Source organism: Callospermophilus lateralis, chromosome 8, assembly GCF_048772815.1.
Source record: "Callospermophilus lateralis isolate mCalLat2 chromosome 8, mCalLat2.hap1, whole genome shotgun sequence".
Taxonomy (NCBI): Eukaryota; Metazoa; Chordata; class Mammalia; order Rodentia; family Sciuridae; genus Callospermophilus; species Callospermophilus lateralis.
The window spans coordinates 32154422-32178373 of record NC_135312.1 but is presented as its reverse complement, the minus strand read 5'-3'; the positions used below and the strand labels follow the sequence as shown (position 1 = coordinate 32178373).

General features: G+C 40.3%; 1 protein-coding gene across 22 annotated transcripts in view; it reads right to left on the bottom strand.

The window, feature by feature from the left end:
• Positions 1–23952, bottom strand: part of Limch1 (LIM and calponin homology domains 1) — a 315235-nt gene that overhangs the window by 10895 nt on the left and 280388 nt on the right. For 9 of the 22 annotated variants that reach the window (XM_076865092.2, XM_076865102.2, XM_076865096.2 and 6 more), the window contains 9 exons: positions 20483–20588; positions 15571–15611; positions 11155–11235; positions 8471–8563; positions 7275–7379; positions 6141–6268; positions 4485–4606; positions 3003–3126; positions 1410–1496 (listed from right to left, as the gene is read on the bottom strand). In XM_076865092.2, the coding sequence (XP_076721207.2) occupies positions 1410–1496; positions 3003–3126; positions 4485–4606; positions 6141–6268; positions 7275–7379; positions 8471–8563; positions 11155–11235; positions 15571–15611; positions 20483–20588 (887 nt within the window). The remainder of the gene's footprint in view (positions 1–1409; positions 1497–3002; positions 3127–4484; positions 4607–6140; positions 6269–7274; positions 7380–8470; positions 8564–11154; positions 11236–15570; positions 15612–20482; positions 20589–23952) is intronic. The other 13 variants (XM_076865095.2, XM_076865097.2, XM_076865103.2 and 10 more) reach the window with 5 other exon arrangements.

Here is a 23952-nt window from a genome sequence, read left to right as displayed (position 1 = left end):
CAATAAACAGAAAATTTAGCATTAAATATAAATTGCACACAGCTACTAGAATGAGTAGAGTCCTCCATGGTGGTACTGAATCTGGGGTGTGTGTGTGTTTTTGTGTGTGTGTGTGTCTAAGTTATTGGTTCCAAGAATTCTGTGTAGTAGTCTATTTAAACACCTTGGAATGATTCAATATGTTTATCATATGTTTTCATAAGCCCCCAAAGAAAATCAAGTTTAGCTGTGCTAAGGTCTCAATGTTGCTTTAACATTTTTTCATAAATAGGTTTCTTGGCCCACTACGGCATTTCTCTTTACTTAAGGGAAGAAATGTTTAAAAACAGTCAATCGTAATATAGCGGAACAGGGACCAGGCAGAGGGCCCGAGGTACAGGATCTGTTCCCTGCTCTGTCATCAAGTTCTGTGATCTGCTGTAAAGAACTCACTATGGATTTCCCTTCCCCCTACAGAATGAGAGGGTTGGTCTAGATTATTTCTGCCCTGTCTTCCAGGGCAGACACTGTGAGTCTGTGATCTAGGCTCTTGCCTTCTCTTCTTGAGGGCAGGGCAGTACCTACCTTCTCCCTGTACCCTGCAGCACAGGGCCCAGCAATGGGCTAGAGTCCCACTCAGTAGTCCTGGGCAGCACCCATCTTAAAGTAGATGGCCAGATGCAGCCTTCCTACAGCTAAGACCAGATCGCAGTGATACCCACTGCTGGAAAAGCACTAGGGACTGAACTCAGGGCCAGGGCCTTGGGCAGGCTAGGCCAAGTTCTACCAAGGAGCTACACCCCTAGCCCTAATGCAATATCATTTGGAAGCTAACAAGGTACAGAGGGACAGGGGAAACAGAAAGGAAGAGCACAGAAAAGAGAAAGAGTTTCATTAGTAATTCTCTCTTACCCAGTAGTTAAATGAATTTCTACATCAATGAGAATCTCTGGGTACTGACTAATATACGTAGTAGCTCTGTGAATGGAACAGACAACTTTTAAAAATGTCATGGGGCCCAATTAATGCGGAAGCAATCATTAGAGGGCTCGAGAGGTTAAAAAAGAATGGCGTTTCCTTTCCTAGCCTCCACCTGGTCCTCTGTCAGAGTGTCAGTGGATCCTGACTGGAAGGGGAGTGTGTCTTGCAGGGAAAGGCACCAGCAGAGGAGCCCAGTGACTGTCTGGTGGATTTTATTATTAGATGGCAGGTTCCACACAATGATATCAAAGCCCTGTGGCCACCACCATAACCAGCGCCACATACTTGACATTGGCTGTGGTGGGCTGATGAGTCTGCAGGCAGATGTGTGTGTCGGAGGAGACGTGGGGGAGCAATGCCTCAAAAGCACTTGGCAAGGACTTATTTGGCTGAAATGCTGCTTGGCAAACTCTAGACCCAACAAAGCAGCCTCAGAGAGGCTTGCTGACCTCTTGTACCTGTTTGGTGACTGGCCAGGAGGGGTGGGAGAACAGGGGGACAAGGGCCCAGCCTGGAAGTACTCTCGTGGGCTTTTCCTGTAACATGGCAAAGGAGCCAAAAATTATGACAAGAAAAGAGAAGCCCAAACCCATAAGAAAAGACATTTTATATTTCAAAAAAACAAAAACAAAAAAAACTTCCTTGATAAGCAAATCAGAGACCTTGGTCTTCTAGTGGTCATTAAAAAAAAAAAAAAAAAAAAAAAAGAAAGAAAGAAAGAAAAAAAAAAGACAGAAAGAAAAAAGAAAAAAAACCAACAAAACAAAACCAAAACCACCCTCCACAAAAAACCCCCAAAACCCAGAAATAGTAATTCTGCCTCACAAGGATTGTCCATGCATTTGCTACTTAAAATCAAAACCAGGATGGAATGCTGGCATTTTTAGTTAAAATCTTCTTTGGTTGAGTTTTTCAGTTTACTCATTGAACTGCTTTAGAACACTGAGTAAGATATAAAACTATGGACTTAGTGGGCAGGTCAAGGTAAGCAAGGCACTGGGGAAACTCAATAGGAGAGGCCAGATATACGGGTAGACCTTAAAGGAGCTCTTTAAGGTCTTTCAGCAAGGGGTTTCCACCTTGAATGCGTTCCTGAAGGGTGATGTTTACAGGACTTTACAGCCACCAGGAATGCCACAGGTAATGGTGGATCTTCCCGCCCCAGCAGGGTTGCACAGAGAAACCCTGCCTGTGACTCACCTCCCCTGGCTTTTAGAAGTTAATTTCATTTAGATTAGTAAATTAAGGAAAGGGGGCACAACAGAGAGAAGAACAAGGAAAAGGAAAATACCAAGGTAAAAGCAGACAGAGCAAGACCGTCTGTTTCCTGGTTGATTTCAGCATCATTCCCTAAGCTCAGGGCCACCCTAACCTTCCTCCTCAGGCAGCTTGTCTTCTGCAAAATGTCACACTCTCATGCCTGCTAGGAAGGCACTCCACCTCTGGCCTATAATGCCAACCCCAAAATACAGTTCTTACAAAATTAAAATGTAGTCCAGGGACTGGGGTTGTGGCTCAGAGTGCTCACCTCGCATGCACGAGGCACTGGGTTCAATCCTCAGCACCACATAAATGTAAAATAAAGATATTGTGCCCACCTAAAACTTAAGAATAAATAATTAAAAACTAAACTAAAAAATAAAATGTAGTCCAAGGCAGCTACCTTAATGAGTGAGCCTAACAATCACAGCATAATATTTTTTCCTTGAAATGATATTTGTCTATACACTCTGAGATAATTTAACTCAAAATAAATAATAACTAATGTAATAGAACTGCAAATTCTATCCAATATTAGATTTCTGGGTTAAGAGTACAACTTTACCTTTTGTATACTGATGTATTCAGAGTAAATATTTACTTGTCAGGAAGGCTGTCTCAAACTTCCATAGATATTTTTGACCTTGTCTATGAGATTAAATTGAGAAAAAGCACAGAAGTGCTGCTGACATCTTGCCCTCTCACAGTTGCAATTTTTCTGCTTCTAAGTCAGCACATTTTTTAAAAAAGGAATTCCACATCCATCTTATTTGGTTACTCACTTTCGTCTTTCGCTCGGAGACTCCATCTGATGGTTAATGTTTCTATCCAACGGGAGGGTTTTTGGCTTCACATCTTCTGACATGTGCATTGGTGTGTTTGATACCTGTTGATTCTGGGATGGATCTAAGGCCAAGCAAAGAACATAAATTTTGTGCTCAGTAAAATCACCATATTGCCTAATAAGTCACTTGCTTTACAGGGCTAATGCCTGCTGAGGTCTCGCAGCAATTTCACAGAGGCTGTGGGCACACAGTTGGCTAGGGACGCCTGGGTATCCATGGCACTGTGAATTAATTGTGGAAGGAAAAGAGATATGGAGCCAGGTCCTTTTACCTCATTAATTTTTGATGTAATAACAAGAATACTAAAAACACTGACTTCTTATGCATCAAAGGAAGCAAATTTGGGTGGTTGTAATTAATAACCTGAAATGGAACTTCTATAAAGGTAAACACCCATTGCTTTCTCTGATCCATGGATCATACCAACTGTAATGTGGTTTAAACCCATAAGGCACCTTAATTAAGGCATCCAGCTTCCTCAGTATCTCTATGTGGGAACATAAGTCGATGCTTATGAATGATTGCCAAACAATGTAAACATATGAGTAGACCATACCCTAGAAAACACAAGGCAAATTCATTCATTCCGCCTTTAAAAATGTATCTTTGCTTAGCAAACTTTGCTTTGGCTACAAACACATTCATATGGTCACCTTTTCATCCTTACCCTTCCTCTTACATAATCCCTCTGCCTCTAAACTAAGTCAAGAAGTGTCTGCTAGCAGCAGACATTCTCAAAGTTTCCTTATAGGTAAAAAAACAAACAAACAGATAAGCTAAAAACCCACACAAACACAAAATTCAAATTCAAAAGAGTGATCAAGATGCAGAAGCCTTGAAGCATTCATAGATTTGACATTTAAGTTTCAGTTCTCTAGGGATAACCCTGAAGATCTGTGGCACGGGGAAACTGATCGCTTTGGTGAGGAATGCATGTGACTTTAATTCAGTGGTGGGTCTGGTATGTGGGGGACTCAGGTGAGAATGACAGTGGCTGGTGGGAGGGAGCTGGTGGATCCTTCTCAACCTTTCAGCACCTGCATTTCAACTCAGCTTTGTGGATTCTCCACTTCTGTAAGCACTTTATGGGAAGATTATATCCACTGGAGCAGAATGGGGAAATTTGAAAATGTCTTAAAATGCATTGCTTACGAAGATCAACGGTTTTCTGTATAGTTACTTTTTTTTTTTTTTTTTTTTTAAAGTGCCCAAACCTGCTCAGGTCTTACTGGTCCCCAGTGATACTATATGGAGCCTGGGGATGTGGGGTGGGAATTTATTAATTATATATTTAGCATAAGGTAGAAGACCAGGCTCTTAGAGAGAGAAGCTTGCAGTCAGCAGAAGTCATATTTGTCTGGGCAATGTGAGGAGTCTTACAATAATTTAAATATTGAGGTTAATCTTCTCCATTCTTACCCTGAGCTAGCTGTGTGGGGTTCACCCCACAGTGTGGGGCTCCAGCCTCTGTATCCACCTGATCTTCATGGACTCCTCTTGATATGGGATTCTCAGAGTCAGCCAAGGGTCCTTGAGTTAGGCTGTTAAAATAGAGAAACATTATTTGGAACAAGGTAAAAAGCAACTGGATTGAATTTACTTACCTATCCATTGAGCTTAGAAGTACTAATTACAATTTGAAAAAAGAAATGAGACTGCTTATATGTACTTTTTTACTTTAAACTAGATTGAAAATATCAAAATACTATGCATTTGTACCCTCCATAAATCTAGCAAGTGCTAGAATTGATCATTTCTGATGTTCTTCTTGTCCACCAAATTCTGCATTCTAATCATTTCAAAGGCTGCAGGAGCTAACTGGAATCTCCCAGATTTTCACAAAAGAAGGATTCTGGTAGAGATCATTTGGGCCACATGGGATCTTTGCAGCCCTAGGTAGTTCACTGGCCTTTCAGTAACTTCTGTGTGCAAGGAAAGGAAATACAAAGGAGAAAAGGGGGTAGTTTCTAGTGACAAGGGTAGGGTGGGTAACTAGCAAAATTCATTTTAAAAGCCTGTCTGCAGAACCAGAGAAAATGCACATAAAATGCTTTTTGGCGTCATTTAAGTCTTCCTGACTAGTAATTTTCATTTCATAAAATGAGAAGCCCTTTAAACAGCATCAACTGGAAACAGATGTGTTTATCTAAAGACAATGCAGTCTCTGGACATAGGCTTTTAGCTCTTAAAGCTTACAGTTCACTGGGTCTTCTAGCTGATAAGCACAGGGAAATTCTGAGGGTAAAACCCACCCAGAAGAGTTCTTTCTGCTCCCAGGCGACCTTTCGAATTGGCCAGTCTTTGAAATGACACTGAGATAGCCTTTCATGTCTTTGGGTCTCTCTGAATGCTAAACTTGTGTGCAGATAGGTGCACTCTTGCTGATACATGTCTGGTATCTCAGGCCCTAGAGGTAAACATGTGTCTCATAGAGAATATGCTGGTGGCACAGTACTGCCTACTTCCTGGGCTTTTTGCAGCTTTCTTTTTGGTTAGATGGGGCTGCAATGAACCCATCACAGCCCACCACTACACCAGAGTCTATTCCAGTCTGAGCACTCTGATGGCTTCCTTTTCTGACCTATAGAACATACTGGAGCCCGCAGCGAGGCAGTTATATATGACCAACTGATTAGTTGGTTATCCTTATTATTATCACCCAAAGCAAACATGGCTTCTTAGGGTGAGGGCATACCAACACCAAGTTCAGATCCACAGTGGAACCACAGTAGGTGGTTCGTCAGGGCCTCATTTCAACCTCTGTCCCTCCAGATATATTTACCACTTCAGGTGACTGATACTTAGGTTTGGAGCTTTGAATTGATAACAAACTTCTTTGATGATTTAAACTGCTTCCCCTTATTTAAAAAAGGTTGTGCTTATTTTAAAATAAGGCTATTTATATTCAAGAGCATAAGGACACTGACTTCAGAGCTATTATACATATTGTACATAGTCAAGCAATATGTAATGCATTACTGGAATGATCACTTCAAGGCTGAATATGATTTGCATTAGCAATGGTTACCCTTCTTGGGGGTGAATTTCCATGGAGATCCTGGGAGGGGCTCATACCTGTCCTTCTCCTCCAGTGGATTGCTTTCCCTCGTCTTAAGCAATAAGTCACTGTCATTCCCCGGGAATGCTTTCTTCTGTCTTATTTCTTTTTCTTCGTCTTGACAGTTTGCCAAAGCCATCTTATTCTAAGGGGGAAAACAAGGACAAACTTAAATATAATTTTTAAATGCACAAGAAAGAAGACATTTTTCTCTGGCCATGGGATATATGAAGCATTTTCTTTTTGAGACATAAAATTTTTATTTCTTTGCCTCCAATTTCTTATTAACATGTATTAAATGTTCAAACTAATGGGATTCACGCTGCTGTTTCCATATATGTAAACAGTGTGCATCGATCCTATCCATCTACCCTTCTTCCCTCCCTCTCCCCCATGAAGGATTTAACCACATTGCCTTCAGTTTAAAGAACAGTCATTTAAACTAGATGATTTTAGTGATTTCTAACAATTTACAGTAAATGTACAATCTGGATTTCTCTCAAATATTATCATAAAGTGGAATTGGTTAAGAACCTTCGCCTCTGGCTTTGAAATAAAGTCATAGGACTGTTTATTTCAGGACAAATGGCTTTCTGGTATCCAGGGGATATTCTATCCTATGCAGATTATGGACCAGGCAGGTTTTGGTATGACTTCTGTCCAGTACCTCCATGACCTTGTTGGAGGATGTGGAGGTAGCCTGGCCTTTCTGGGCTCTCTCCGGCCCTCCAAGACACATCAATTTCAGCCTCTATTACAGAGGCTGGTGGAGAACAGAATGTGGGAATCTCTGCTGTGGCAAAACAATGCCAAGGAATGCATGGGGTGGCGAGAGGAGAAGAGGCCTGTGGAAGGAGTGAGCAACCCAGAGCCAGGCGGTGAGGACGTTCCAACACGTGGCGTCACTGCCAAGCTGTCTGGGTACATGTGGCCATTGCAACAGCTCTGTGTCTCCTCAGGGAGAGGGCAGGATGTGGCCCGGCAGTGGCAGGGCAGTGGGTGAAAGATTGGTGCAGCTGCTGACATGATCCTAGGGGACAGCCAGCCCTGAGTTTAAACTGTGGAGGTTGGTGGGGAAACTTGGCCTTGTGCCTTTATACTTCTACTTAAGTTTATTTATGTCACAAATTGCTCTTAATAAATGTCCTCACCACTGTCCCACTGCCTTCAGTGATGGAGGAGGAGGTAGACAGGTGGTCTGCAGAACTTGAAGAAATAGTGAACGGAACCACGGTGTCCTCAATTATCTTACGCTCCTGAGGGGAGTATAGGAATCGATGAAAGGGGGGAAATTAAAAAATACATATTTGTCAAGGGAAAAATTACACTAAGGAACTTGAGGGGGGACAAAAACACATCAGGATATGACAAACAAGCAAGGCATTAAAAAAATAAAAACCCTTATTTTCCAAAAGCATGCAAATCATATAACATTTCTATGGGCAATAATGTAGAAATAAACATTGAATTTAGAAAACCAAAGTCTGAATGAGTATAATTAAACAGGCCCAGTTAAGAAGTGCTATTAGGGATCTGACTATCTAACAAAAAAAATTTGTGGTAATTTTAATCATAAACAAATTTTAAATAACATATATAAAATGTAGCCACTTTCAAGTTCTCTGATGTGGTCTTGTTCATTCAGTTCAAAAAATCAACAAATAAAATGAAACAGAGTAGAACTCTTCTCTCTGTATCTCTTTAGTGCCATATAATAAATGTAGTAATAAGAATATATTTATTTAGCCTCAATACCAAAATCATCCTAGAAAATTAATTCATTATGACCCAACATGCTTGTTACAAACAAGCCCATACACAATAAAGGAATTGATTTTTTTTCACATCATCTCTCTAAGCCTGATCAAGAATCAGACTCTAATAGGTGATCAGATGTAACTATTTCATCTCCTTGACTGTGGCTCAACACATCCTGACCGTATTTGGGGTACTGTTATCTTTTAGAGCCTATATGACTTTTTTTTTTTCTTTTGAACTGGGGACCTAACTTAGGGGTGCTTTACCACTGAGCCACACATCTCCATCCCTTTTTATTTTTTTATTTTGAGACAGGGTCTCACTAAGTTTCTTAGGGCTTTACTAAGTTCCTGAGGCTGGTCTCCCACTTGTGATCCTTCTGCCTCAGCCTCCCAAGTCACTGGGATTACAGGAACGTGCCACTGTGTCTGGCTGTGATATGACTCTTTTAAAGAGGCTGGTAGAGTCTGCTGAGAATACAGACAGCCAGACACAGCCACAGGCATACACATGCCACAGACTCAAAAGGTGGTGACACACTTTGAGGAATTGGGATGACAAGGTCGACTCCTTCTTGGGAATTTCCTACCTCCTCATAGTATCTGCGTTCTTCCTCTTCCACCTCCTTTTGGGCCTTTTCCCACTCTTCCTTCAGCTTGTCCTGTTCCTTCTGGTATCTCTCCTGTTATGGGATGTCCATAGATCGTTTGGAACCGACCACTGCATACATCTCTGGGATTTTTTTCTTCCTCTACATCACCATGTTCAATATGTTGTGAGAGGGACCTTTTCAGGGTGATATTCTGGGCCTAATTGATTCACACCATAAAAGGGAAACACTACTTTGTGCCACTGAAACACTTTAGGAACCTAAAAACCCAATAGAGAGCAGTTGTTTTCTGCTGTTGTGTTTTGTAGAATTACTCTAGAGAGTGATAAGAAGTTTGCTTGTGGAAAGAGAAAAGATGGAATAATGGAAAGTTCCAACAATCTTCCTGAGCTTGGGTTTTTGTCCTAAATCAACAGTTTGCTGCAGCTGGGCCTTGCAGGGATGAGTGTTGCCATCCCAGTGATAGAAATACGTTGCTGGCTGGGGACGTAGCTCAGTGGTACAGCACCTGCCCAGCAAGCATGAGCCCCTGGGCTTCACCCCCAGCAGCAGGGGGCAGAGAGAGAGAGACAGACACTGGAGTTCCTGAGAGCTGACTAGAAGGAATGAATAAGTGGAGATTAAAAATAATGCTTGAAATGAGAACTGACACCTGGATGTCTTAGGGACGGCATCCTGACATGACAGAGACAAAGGAATCATTGATGTGTGCTGCACAGACTCCAATTATTTTAGGCTGATGATTGTAAGTCCTCTCTCTGAGGCTAAAGCAAATCTGCACTTTGCCTTCCAGGAAGGCACTGAGACGTTTTCCAGGTATTATCCGTTAGGTCACTATCTTAGGAGCAAAAGGACTTCGTTGGAATGTCCAGAGACTAGCGTTCTTATTGATGCCCCAGTAAAACCACTGTTGGTCAGCCCATGGTGGACTCTTAAACTCCAGGTAAAAACTTATTATCAAAACTGAATATTGTATTGTAGAGGTTAAGCAAGAACTTTGAGGAGCTTTTCAGAACACAGGAGACCCAAAGCTATATAACAGCCAAACCAAGCAAAGCTTCTTATAGGCGTATCAGTTCCAGGAACCCTCCTCATGAGCTTCACTCACCAGGAAGATGAACCGAGGAAGCAGGCAGTAAAAGATGCATTTCCTGTGTGACACATACACCCCCCCCACACACACACACAACCACATCATACATATACTACACCACACACAAAGCACACAACACACAATGCAAACATAGCGCGCGCACACACACACACACACACACACACACACACACATCTTGCTTCCCTGCTTTCCTTCATAAACACCTTGGCTCACAACCCAAGATGCCACATCAGGTAATCATTTTTGTGGGACAAGGAACAATGCCCAAGCCTGGTGCCTGCATCTATGAGCATGGCCACCCTTCAGAGTGTGACAGACAGAGGGCCAGGATGGGACACAGACGCCCCTGTCTTCTTTTCTCTGTGGAACTGTGACTCCTGATTGTCTGGGGAAGAAGCAGACAAGATAACAGCAGACGGCTAGCCCTGATGTGAGGTCTTCCCAAGGGTCCTAAAAGTCCCAACCACTCTGGGGTTTTGATGAATCAGGTTCTTTCTGATATTTTGGTATTGAAGGTCTGAGCCTCTGCAATTTTCAAAAATGCCAAATTTAACTTGCAGAGCATACTAAAATTGACTAAATATCTAACTCTTTACCCTCAGCTCTAGAAGTTAGGCCAAAAGAAGTAAAACAACAGAAAAAAAAGATAAAAAAGAAAAATTTAAAAAGTAAGTAAAATAAACTTGTATTAAGCATACAGCAGAAGAAAGTCATCAAACTTAATGAGATTTAACATTCTTTTCTTTTAGAACTTTTTGGTAGCCTCAGTACTACTAGGAGTGTAGTGGAAAGAGAATATGTTTTAAAGTCATGTAGACTTGGAATTGAATCCAGGCTCAACACCAGTTAGTTGTGTGACCTTGGACAAGTAATTTAATTGAGTTGAGTTTAGTTTCTTCAGTTTCAAATAGGGGCTAATGAGACACACTCTGAAAGGCTACGTGAGGATTAAATGAGATAAAAGTCACCACCAACCACATATTCTGACACATCCCAAGTATTCAACATAGGTTAGTTTCTAGGGTTACCAGGGTACTCTTGGAAGCCCTGCTAATCCACGAAGCAGGCATGAAGCCAGTGGGCACATGATAAATGTACTCCCAGAATTCTTCTAGAATTGATAATTAGCAGCTTTTACTCAAAGGTGAGTAAACATTTCTGCTTGAGGAACTAGACTGAAGCTGAATTTTACTCCACCTGGATGCTAACAAATAGCTTTTGGATAATTCATCTCACTGTTACTTGAACTGGAAATTCGTACCTCAGGAGGTGACGAATGGGTAGACAGAGCCTTAATCAATACATGGGGGGTTTTCAAGTATTAACACGAATGGTTTCTCCTGTTCATCACTGTACCTCTGGCAGAGAGAGAGTTAGACACAGGATGCTGTGGCCTGGATATGAAATGAATAGACTTAGACTCACCAACTTAGGAGAAGAATTGGCTGCCATCCGTTTCCTGTGCTAACAATAGATTTAATGCAACAGAAATACAGAAAGCATCATCTAAGGAAGGGCAAGGGAGGGGCAGCAGCAAACCCAGTCCTACCTGGAGCAAACGTTCCTGCTCCTGCTGCCACTTTTCCTGTCGCCTGCGCTCCTCTTCTGGGTCCCAGGCCCAGAACTTAAACTGCTCAGAGAAATAAAACCAAGATCAGAATTGAGCTCTGTTCTCAAGGACAGGCCAGGACAAGAGAAGACCATTTGCCTTCAGCCTGTCACCTAATGTAGATATACAAGCTCAAGCCTTCCTCTATCTAAATGTGCTTTTTGGTGGTGGATACCAGTTTTGAATCTTACTCTCTTCAATTCATTTCCAAGATGCTGGTGTGATCTGTGAGGCTTTGAGAACTAGTAAAAACATAAAGTAGCTGTGGGTCGGGGAGGCTTTGCTTCATTTCTTTTAGAAGTGATATCTTAATTGCATTCACACTCTTAAGCACAAGATGATCTACATACTGATCCTAGATCCAAGCCAATGGGACCAATTATTTCAGCAGAAATGAATTTTGTATGAACAAGTGTCGACTGTACTATATAGCTAATGCTTTCTATTGCAATTGCTTTTCCATACCAGCTTTCCCTAAAGTGGGTTATTTAAATCACCAATAACCACCTATGGCACCTAGGATCTAGGTAAGGGGAAACCCCCTGACCTGGGGCTGGTAAAACACTCAAACCCAAAGACTTAAAAAAAAAAAAAAAAAACCCTTTGCAAGTTTAGGAATCAACTGAATGAACTGGAACACAGCTAGTCCTCAGAACCCATGGGTTTAACCAATCACAGAAAGATTTCAAAAGGGAGTAGGTATAACTCAGTGGTAGAGGGCTTGTCTAATGTGTGTAGGGTCCTGGGTTCCATTCCCAGCACTTCAGAAAAAGAAAAAAAGAAATATTTTTTAAGTTGCACTAAAAATATACAGACCTTTTCCCATCATTATTCCCTAAACAAATGAATTAATGACTAGTTACCTAGCATTTACATTATATTAGGTATTATAAATAATCTAGAGAAGATTGAAAGTATATGGGAAGATATGTAAGGGGTTATGTGCAAATGATGTGCTGTTTTATCTAAGGGACTTGACCATCTAAGGATTTGCGTATCTGACCAAGTCTTGAAACCAATCCCCTGTGGACACTGAGGGATGACTGTAGTTAGAGAAGGGGGCATAGACCAAAGCAGGTGCCTGTGCTGTAGAATATGGCACTGGGAGGGTTCAGGGATGGAAGGGAGAGAAATCACAGCCTGCCTCTAGGAAATCAGCAAAAGATGGGCTCCTTCATTTCCAGCTTTAAATGAAGTCACCAGAGTAGGTGCCAGGCAAACCAAGCTCATCAATAACTACGTTCTTCTCTTTTCTCTGTTCTGATGGAATGGTTTTGGGAGGCACTTAGAACTCCCTGGGGATCCTGAGTAGCAAAAGAGAGTGAGGGTGAGGGATTTAGGGAGGGATGGGAGAGGCCTAACGGGGCAGGGTGGGGAGCCAGCTGAATCTACCTTCTCCCAGCAGCTGGGAAGCTGGCCAGGGTCAGTCCTGTCTAAGGGTTTGACAGGTTCAATTACCGCCCAGGATACCAGGGCCAACCCACTTGCACCCTGTCCTATCCCCAACAGAGATGCATCACCACGCAGGTGTATGATGGCCAGTCAGCCCAGGGAAGCGTCTCAGGCCATCATCACTTTAGCATATTTAGTTAGATGAGACAGATGAAATGAGGGTCTCATTTTGTACTCTTCGTGTGATTCTCACAAATAGTGGGGATGACCATGATGTTCATAGAATAGTAAAGAAAGATAGGCCTAAAAGATAGGGAAATGTACTTCCTATTTTCTACTCTCGGGGTTCATACTACACATATGCATACCATAGGTTATAGCAAGGTATGCAGAGGTACTTAATTGTATATAAACTAAAGTTTCCCAAATGTCCTCAAATGACCATTAAATGTCATCCTAGTCTATAGGTGTAATAAGAATTGTAATGCATTCTGCTGTCATATATAAATAAAAAATGTCACCCTAGTGTGAATCCCCATGGGAAATTGTACTGGATCTTAATGTTGCTGGGTCCTGGTATTCCCCTAGGACTTGGAGGCAGTTGAAATGTCCAGAAGTTGGGTGTGGCCCTTCATTGTGGAGAAGTCAGATGTTTATGTGACTAAAGACATAGGGGACCAGTGAGGAAAGTCCAAAAGAAGAAAAAGTGAAAGAATCCATGAGGAATTATTTAAACCTCAGATTAATGCTATGTGGTAATCTCAAGAGTAAGTCACACAGCGGTAGAAAGATGGAAGTGTGGGGTGGGGATTCAGCTCAGAAAGTACTGCACATTGGTTAAAAAACAAAAGAGAGAAAACATCTGAGGAGGAAGATGAGGAGGAAGACACCAGTGGAATCAACAAGAGGGGAGAAAAGTGATCTTCCTCTTTTGGTGGTTATTTGCTGAATACTTACTGCAGCCTGGGGTTGGGGGTGGGCTGTCCCACTAAGAGGCCCGGCCTGCAGAGCTCATAACTGAGTGCACAGAATGATCATCAGAAGAGAGTGTAACACCCGTCTCAGGGAGAGGCGAGAGGTGCTAGAGGAAGTCAGATTGGAGATCACTGAGCCCACGTGGTCCTACAATTTATTTGTTCATAGGTCTGTATCCCCCTCCAAGGCAGGGATGCCTCTTTTCCCTTTAAGAATCCCAAGGCCTGGTGTTTTAGGCCCTCAATAATTATGTTTTTTGAATAAGTGAATGCAAGCACTTCATGGGGATGATGGGATCCTGCCTTCACAGGACCTGGGGCCTCCAGTGCTGCCCAGGCCCACTGAAGACAGTGTGAGCCTGCTGAGGTCAGCATCCTCTCACGCTTAGTTCCTCCTCAGGCTTTCCTCATTTCTAGGTTTCTTATACTTTCCTATCCTATGGGGAGCCAATTACTCTTGAAAGAACATCATGCTTAAGGGGTGGTATTGTTAGAGAATTTACTTAAATAGGTCAGTAAGTTTTCTCTTCCTTGTTCTATTTTCTATAAGCCAGAAATGAGACTGTATCTCTTTGGAGTGACTCTTCACTCCACTCCCGCCCCAGGGGCAAGTGAACAATTGAACATCCTTGCTCTGAATGCAGTTTAAAATGGACACAAGTGGGCATGTTCCACTCTTCGGATCTGTACCATGAACACCAGCTTTGGGATACTTCTGGGGTTCCCATCCATCATAGGTGGACTCAGCTTTCCCGGAACTTTGGGATTACCAGTATTGTCTGGTACCTGAGTCTCCACAAATGGTCTGTAAGTCTGGAATATGGCAGGAAAGATTGAGGGTTATATGACAAATGAGGGGCCCCCTTCTCCATTCTGCTTAGGCACTTAGGAAGTAAGACAATCTGCCTCTAGGTAAGAATTGGTATTGGCTATAGCCTGTCTCTTGGACTAGCCACTGGGGAGGGAAGATAAGCTCACAAGAGGCACTGTACTATACAGGCTTTTCAACTAAGGCTCACAACAACTATGAAAGACAGCTATTCTTATCTCATTGCACAATCAAGGAAGATGAAGTACAGGGAACTCATGTAATATTTTTAGGATCACATGGCTAACAAATTTGGAATCTAAGGCATAACAGTGATTACACGGCTACCCTTAGGTGGCTCCAAGGCAATGCTACAGGACATCTCCAGGTGGATGGGCATTTCAGAGGCTGAAGGAGGATGACAGGCCAAGCGCTGGAAACACCAGTTCAGTTTTCAGTTAAAATTCAGAAGTAAGGAATCAGATGTCATGTGTCTTGACATTTTCATTAGCAAATGCTTTCTTATTGAAATAAAGACCAAAAAACAATAGGTACAAGTGAAATAATTCAAGATCCTGATATAGAGAAGGGGAATGAGTCAAGGCATTGGTGGACTCCCCCAAGAAAGCCCAGGCTGGGTCTTCTCTGTCAGAAATATGCTACAATGAAGTACTGTCCTTATTGTAGAAATGAGTTTCAATGTCTATGAAATTCTCTATTTTAGTACTAAGTCCTGTTATTACACTAATTTTAAGTGCTACTTTAGACTTCCATTCCTGGCTTATCATTTTGTTTCCAGGCATGATATCAATTTCACATAATGATAATCCATGTCTTCATAATTTACCTGATAGTATTATCCATGACTTTAAATTGTTCTTTTAAAATAAATTGTTTGGGTCTTATTTTTGGTTGAATACTTTTTTTTTTTTTGGTGGTGGTACTGGGGATTAAACCCAGGGGTGCTCTACTCTTGAGCCACATTCCCAGTCCTTATTATTTTTTATTTTGAGAAAAGGCTTGCTGAGTTGCTGAGACTAGCCAGCTTCTCCTGCTTCAGCCTCCCGAGAAGCTGGGACTACAGGAGTGTACCACCACGCCCAGCTGGTTGAATATTGTTTTAAAAAGTGCTGTAAATTGAAATCACATGAATGATCTTGCTCTTTCAAGTGGGTTACTTACCGGTGTAGTTACAGGTGACTTTTCACTGCTTGGAGAATCTACTGCATGGAATGAAAGAAAGAAAGAAAGAAAGAAAAGATAATGATACGAGTTATTCCTAATTGTCTTTCTTTCGGATCCTCTTAAAGTACTGTGTTGTACCTATGTCAGCTTGAAAACTAATTCAAGAGCATTAGAAAATCAAAATAAAGCAGACCTCTAAACCCTGAAGCAGGTTGTACCCATCACCAAAAGAAGTAGAAGTTTTCAGGGTAAAATGATTGACCACATCAATTAGCACCAGGTACTAGACTAGGAAGCAAAAACTATCCCTCTTAGTGCTGGTTCTCAATATACCTTGCATTCTGGCTTAATGAGCAATCCTCTCCCTGTCTAGATGGAGAAGGATACAGAGAGGCCAGATGTCATCCAGGAAGGAAGGAGAGTGACACAGTTAACAAGAGAACCATTACCAGTTTCTGGTTCTAATCTTTGCTTTAAAAAAGGGTGGGACTGGACAATAAAGAAAGTGGTGGACAATAACGTTTCTTTGGATTCTCTAAAATTGACATGACATTCTACGGATTTCCTTTCAATTTCAGTGTAACTGGTATTGCTATAGAGCTAGCTCTTTGCTAACTGTGTGTCAGAAACAAGCATTTTTTCCCTGAAATCAGAAATGAAGACAAATGCCAGAGACATCATTGGTTGCCCCAACATGGATTTGTGCACAAAAGAAATGCAGCTACCCAGTATGCAGTTTACCTGACCGGGAGAAAAACTGGGAACGTCGCCAAGAGTTCTGAACTCTAAGCGGAACACTGGCAGTGCCAGGCGACTCTAGATCAGATGGTAGAACAGAACAGAAAACCATGAAACCAGTGAGAGCTGAATAGGACTATGTCCCACTAGCAAAGAAGGCTTGATTATAGTCGACATGGGAATTGGGAGCCAGTGAACCCGAAGTGCAAAATGTTGTACAAAAAACATTTAAAAAGTCTGAAGACAACAACAAACAAAAGTCAGTAGAACTGGCACAGTTTATGCACTTTTGTCTATCTTCTTAGGGTTAGGTGAGATTTTTTTAGGCTTATACTTAACAATGATATTATTTAAACTTTACCTCTCAAAATGGTAAAACAATATGCTAGGTAGGAAAAAAAATGCACAGTGGACATTACGTTGGGAGAACACTAGGAAAGTACAAAGGCAGCAGAGAGGGGGGGGGAGGTTAATTTCTTTATACACATGATGCTTTATGAAGGTCATGTGTGCAAGTCTGTGGCAGATTAAAAAAAGGAAGTGTCTATGTCTGTACATGGTGCAATGAGTGCACAGAGTTCCTGGAAAGTGTTCATATCCTTACATTCCAGTTTTTGAAGCATGCACCTATTTTACTGAAACACGATTTTGACATATCTTTCTGCTGGTGTGTGAGAGTTGAGAAAAGGATACTGGTTACCTTTAAATGTCTTCTATAAAAGTTTTCATAGCATTTAAAGACTAAATTGATGTGTATGTGTGTGTGTTGGGGAAACCTGTGGAACATCAATTAGGGTTGACTTTGGATCTTTAGTGGCCATATGATCAGTTCATAAACAGATGACTTTAAAGAAATATGGGTGATATCACTCTCTGGGGGCAATATTATTATTTCTGAGAGTATTTATTAGGTGTGGCTCCAGGAATCCTGATCCTGACCTTATGGTTCTTTTGGACTTGATGTTTGATTTAAGACTAATCACTTTGGGCTGGGGATGTGGCTCAAGCGGTAGGGCGCTCGCCTGGCATGCTTGTGGCCCGGCTTCAATCCTCAGCACCACATACAAACAAAGATATTGTGTCCGCCGAAAACTAAAAAATAAATATTGAAATTCTCTCTCTTAAAAAAAAAAAAAAAGACTACTCTCTTAAATGTGTACTTTTTTTTTTTCTTTTTCTTTTTTTGGTAATGGGGATTGAACTCAGGGGAACTTAACCATATCCCCAGCCCCTTTTTTGTATTTTATTTAGAGACAGGGTCTCACTGAGTTGCTTGGGTCTCGTTAAGTTGCTGAAGCTTGCTTTGAACTTTTAATCATCCTACCTCAGCCGCCCAAGCCACTAGGATTACAGGCCTGGCTTGTACTGACTTTATATCTGGGCAGAGATTCATTATTTCCCCCCATTCCAAGCCCAATAAAAGATAAATCATGTCTTTTAAGGTTACATTTATTAAACGTGTTTTGCTCCCTTTAAGAATTTCATAAATGCCAAACAAATATTACTGTTATTTTTGTAGCTATCAGTGATGTCTTTGAGGCACAATTTAAATAAATACTTCGATTCAGTGGTTTTTGGGGTGTGTTCCCCAGATCTGCCATGTCAGTATCACCTGGGAAGTTGTAAGAAATGCAACTACTCTGGCTCCTGTCTAGACCTACAGACTCATACCCTGTGAGGGTAGGCCCTGTGCCTCACAGGGGCTGGGTACATACTCATGTTTGAGAACTCCTGCTTGAAGCCATGACTCTATGATGTAAACACTTTTTTTTTTTTATGGCGGAGCTGGGGTCGGGGTACTGGGGATTGAACTGAGGGGCACTCAACCATCGAGTCACATCCTCAGCCCTTTTTTGTATTTTATTTAGTGACAGGGTCTCACTGAGTTGCTTAGTGCCTCACTGTTGCTGAAGTTGGCTTTGAACTCGGGATCCTCCTGCCTCAGCCTCCAGAGCTACTAGAATTACAGGCATGTGCCACAGTGCCCCATGTGAACACTTTTCTTTTCAGGAAAGCATTCAGGAATAGTTTATTTTTGCTGGACATCTCGTTCTACACTTCTGCTCCTATTGCTACTATTCCGCAACCACTAGATCACCTTATCAGTGGTTATTCCAGGCTAGGTACTAAGCAAAACGCTTTTTACAAATTATCTCATGCAATGCTTCTGATATCCCTAAAGGCTGGTGTAATTATTATTTCTAATTTACAGGTGGCAATTAGACATTAGAGAGAACCCAATGGGTGTATAGGTAAGAACCAGATGAGCAGGAATTGGAACCCAGACATTCTATCACCAGCCTCTGCAGCTACAATATAATTCTCTCTTGGGAGTCTCTGCAGCTCCAAACATAATTCTATCTTAAAGTTTCAAAATGCTCCAGTGCTACTAAATTTTATTTATTTTTTTAATCATTCAACATTGGCAAAGTATGAAGTAAAATCCCAATTCAATAGCACATTTCCCCAAATCAAAATGCCTTACAACAGGTAATGGAATATATAAATACATGACAATACAACTAATTAATATGGCTTAAAATATCTACTCCCACTCTATATTCCTTATCCACACAATTCAAGCGCTAGAAATAGGGCAGAATTAAAATCTGTCTAAATATAGCCAATTGCTGGCCCAGTTGTGAGCCTTGATTTTTTTCCAGTTCCCTTCAGGATTGTAGGCCTGACAATTTAAAGCAAATGCTTTGAAGATAGTATTGAATTTACTTCCACATGAAGAGATGAATGACCATCAGTACATGTGCCCATTAATTCCTCACCAAGTGCTCCCTGTTTTATATACAGGGCCCCCAAAGAACTGTCAACAAAGACTAATGTGAGGCAATGCAGATTCTGTCAATGGTGACCCCAAACAGCTGTCATCCTTAAAAAGAGAAGTAATGATAAACCCCAGTCACAGTGAACCTGTACCATCTTCGTCAGCCTGAACTGATAAATCTAATACACATGGGGGAAAGCAAATTTTAAAAGAAACACAGGAATCTTATTGTCCTACCTCCCAAACGCTAGCCATTTCCACATCTAGAGAACCTGTATTGGTAAAGCCCAGTGATCTGTTCTGAAGAATAATCCCCATGGATGGTGGAACTCTCAGAACCCATCCTTCAGGGCTCATATTTGTAAGGGTCCTTCCTGGTGGCATGGGCACCTGAGTTTCTCATGAGGATAAATGGATTAAATTTGGATTCTTACAGAGCAAAGGGGTGAATTCATAACCCATATATGGCCTATAAGGTACTTGGCGGGGGTCAGTGTTATTTTAAGATCTTCCATAGTAATAGTAGGTGCTATTTAAGATCTTTGTAGGCCCTCACTCCTATTTTTAGAGGTCACCCCTTCTCCATTATATTAAAATGTATCAAAAATATGCAGCACATTAAAATATATCCTCAGTATGTTCTCACATATACTCTAAGAATGTATTTTTTAATGTTTCATGTATTCTCTTACTATAAAATTGTTAAAAAGGTTAAAATTGTTGCTTACCAGTAACACATTTAATCTACATAGTGAATGCTTCCTCATCATGTATAAGCAGTAATTATTAATGGAGTAAAAAACCTGACTTTTTAACAAAATTACTGTGAAGTTAAATGAATATTCTATGAAGACTAAAATGAACAATAAGTTTGATGCAATATTAAGACTATAAACTTTCCAGAACACTTATTGATTTTTAAAAATTTTAATTGAGGGCTGGGGATGTGGCTCAAGCCGTAGCGCACTCGCCTGACATGCATGCGGCCTGGGTTCGATCCCCAGCACCACATACAAAACAAAAGATGTTGTGTCTGCCGAAAACTAAAAAAATAAAATAAAATAAATATTTTAAAAAAATTTAATTGACTTTTTATGTTTTGGAGATAATGTAAGAAATTTTAAAGGTTTCAAACATTTCGATAGGCCCCACTGAACCCTATAATGCCTGATGTTGGTGACAGGGGTTCTCAGCTTGATCAAATAGGGAGTGTGGCCTCAGTTTCCCATTCTGAAGTTATTGATTCAGCCATTGCGGACTCTGGCAAAATGTCCCCTGGATAAAGGGACATCACAATAAAGGGTGTAGTCATCTTTTAAAACAAAACATTTTACTACGGATGGGCCCAGCAGAATATGTAGATCTAAAATTAAAACATTTCCTTCTCTTTACCTTGGGAATTGAGATTTGGCAAATGTAGTTGGTTGTTTTCAGGCATTTTGTCCAGAAATGGAAACGTCAGGGTTGCTTCTGGTTCTGGGGATTTTGGCTTCAACACCTGGACCATGAGAAACAGATGTGTACATTATAAGCACTGTCCATTAATAAGTATACATGAAAGAAAGTTAAAGGATCCCTGCCTATTACATAAGTCGATAAGCGCAAATACTAATTTTTATTTATTTATTTATTTTAAAATTTTTAGTTATACATGACTGAATGTTCTCTTTGATTTGTGGATGCTAACCCAAAACAGGGAGGTCGGGGAGGGGAACAATACAAATACATGGAATGAGGCAAAGGGGAATGAAGGGAAGGGATAGGGGAGGGGAATAGGAAAGACAGTAGAATTAATTGGTCATGACTTTCCTAGCCTTGTATTTATATATACGACCAGGGTAACTCCACATCATGCACGACCACAAAAAGTGAGAACCTAATAGAATGAGTTATATTTTTTGTATGTATACTCTGCCAGAATACATTCTACTGTCAAATATTTAATTTTTTAAATGAAATTTTTTTGCCCCTTCCCTAAAATCCTTTCATGCTTTTCTACATCAATATAGAGATCAATTTTTCAGAGAAATCAAATAAGAGCAAGAAATGTGATGATCATTTTCCTTCAAACCCAGAAGACAGTAGCCTGTCAAAACTATACATTATTCTCTCTCCTTTACTTATTGGCAATCACATATTCTCCTTCTGGTCCCACACAATATTGAAATTATAATGTCAGGAAATGAGATGTATCACCTAAGATGCTTAGAAGAAAATCTTACTCCGTAAGTGTTAAACATTATAATAATATTACCTTTTAATGGACATTATTCTCAAGACACTATTCAAACAGCCACAAACTTATACAGAGCACATTAAAGACAATATGCTTTGCCTGTTGGCAAAGAAGCATTATTATAAATAACAACTCTCAAATAGTGCCACAGCATTGATGCCCTTAGGGAATTTTGTATACATGTTAGACTTCTTGTCCTTCTGGTAGATAGTTCCCAAATTACAGGCTTTACAAAGTCTTCTGTTTGTTTTTTTTTTAAATGGATTTTTCTTATTATTACTATTTAATTTTATTTGTTTCATCCTAATCTAATGACCTTTCGTAGGAGCACCTCATGCAGACTTGAGTGATTCTGCTAAAGACCAGATTATCAAACTTACTTAAACAAAATCTAAGACTCTGAGCATGAATCTGAATGAAGAACACAACTGTATCAGTCCATGTCCTTCTAGCTGCTTGTAGGACTTAATACCGACCCTGGTCTCTGGCTGGCAGCTGTGTTCCCAATAGATTAATGTGATAGCTAATAACCTGAGGGGGGGTGAGACTAATGGGCTACTTCTTCCATCACAGGTTGAATGGGTTCTCAGGATGAATGAATGTTAGAATTTCTTCTCCATAGTATTTTATTTTTTGTTATTAATCATATATTCAACCCTAAAAGAATCCTGAGTAAAATATAGTTGAACACCTCATTCATTATTACTGAGGTCAACCAGATGTCCAAATGAACTTGTGTATTAAGCAAATAGCAAAAGTTAGTCCTATTGAAGTTGACAACCCTCAAATCTTAACCTGATTCTATTTCCTCCATGGATGAAGCTGACAGAAACACCATTCCAGATAATGTCTGGTTGTAAATAAAATAGTTAATTGTTAGCAGAAATACACAGAATGATGCTATTTTAAAGGTCAGCCTCTATGCACGAGAGCTTTGTTTTACAAGGGTGACACCCTCAAGTGAATCAGAAAATAAAAGCTCTTGCAAACACTTTTATGATCACTTTTATCTAAGAATTATCAGTAGGGAAGGAAGACAAGGGAGAAATTCACATGGTGAAGGTGAGAAAATCACTGGGTACAAAGACTCTCATTCTATCTGCTAATCAACTAATAGGTGTTTGTTAACCTGGAGTCCAAAAATGGAATTCTGGGGGAATATGTACTTGGTTCTATTAGATATCTAGGATAGCAATCTTGTGTTTTATTTGAAGCCTTAAAATATCTGAGAACAATGTTTACCAGATAGCTTTGGCTATCCATAGCACAAAATCCAAAAATCAAGCTTGAAGATGCCTGGAGACAACTTTTCCATAGTGGGGTATACGTGACACTGGGGTTCAAAGATGGCTCACACCAATGAGTGGACACAGATGAAGAATGCCAATGAATACTTTTTAGTCATGTTTTTCATTTTGTTTGATAAAAAAAAAATCTAGGAGTGATATAGAGTTTTCCTTTCAGTTTAGATTTAAGTGAAAAAAATGAGTTTGGAAGAATAATGAAAACAAAATGTCTGAGTGTATTGTGGATAAGGCAAAAATCTGCAAAGGTGGGAAATCCTGCCTGTCCCTGACCTATGGCTTGATCTATAATTTAATTCCACTTTACAGACCTTCAAATCCTTCTTGGATTCTTCACATAGAAAAATAGGGACTAGCTAATAGATCTAAAACCTTATATATTTCTCTATATACTTAAGAAAGGCCCCCAGAGCACCAAGGCAATTGGCTTTAAGACTGTTTCGTGGACACATGGCTCTCAGTTCTGAGCCAGGGACTGTGTCATGTTCCATGTTGAATGTCTGGTATCTACTGTGGCACCTGGTACAGAGAAGGTGCACAGTCAGTACTGGTTGAGTAAATGAGAGATTAATGAACAAAGTGATAAATTTTTCATTTTAAAGTCAGATCCATATTGTGGGTTGTTTATTTTAATGGTGACATACACCACATTGACTTTGCCAGGTATGCTGGCCCATTAGAATTACCTGGGAACCTTTAAAATACAGACACCTGTTCTCTGTCTCCACAGATTCTGATCTAGTTAGTCCAGAGTAGGTTTAGTGGTTTTTAAGACTACCAGAGTAGCCAAGGTTGAGATAACTGGGGTAAATGGTGAAGACTTAGTGTCTGAAAACAAACCAAACTAATGTAAATGAGACTCCAAACATGGAAGAAATTTAATAAGAACACAACTTTAAAAGCTATTATAACAGAATAATAATCTCCCGAGTTTCTTGTTATTGAAATCCAGAGGCATCCAAAGTACTATTGCTAAAATTCAGGTAAATATTAGGAAGAAAATATTTAGAAGGCTGATAGGTTTAAAAGCAAATAAGCGACTCACGCATGGCAAATGAAAATCTAACTTCAGGGCTTTATAAATTGTATTTACATTTTTCTTTCAAGTATATTGAATTTTTCAAAATTAAAAAAAATTATTTAAGATAAATTTTAAGAGATGATGAAAGAATATATGCTAAGTATTACTAATAAGAAGTAAGTTTCAGTGACTTCTCCCTCTCTCATCCTATTTTGGTGTGTATTTTTAAAAATATAACTACATATAGTGTTGCATGTTTATATGTACATAACTTTATATGTTTATAATAAATTCTTCTCAA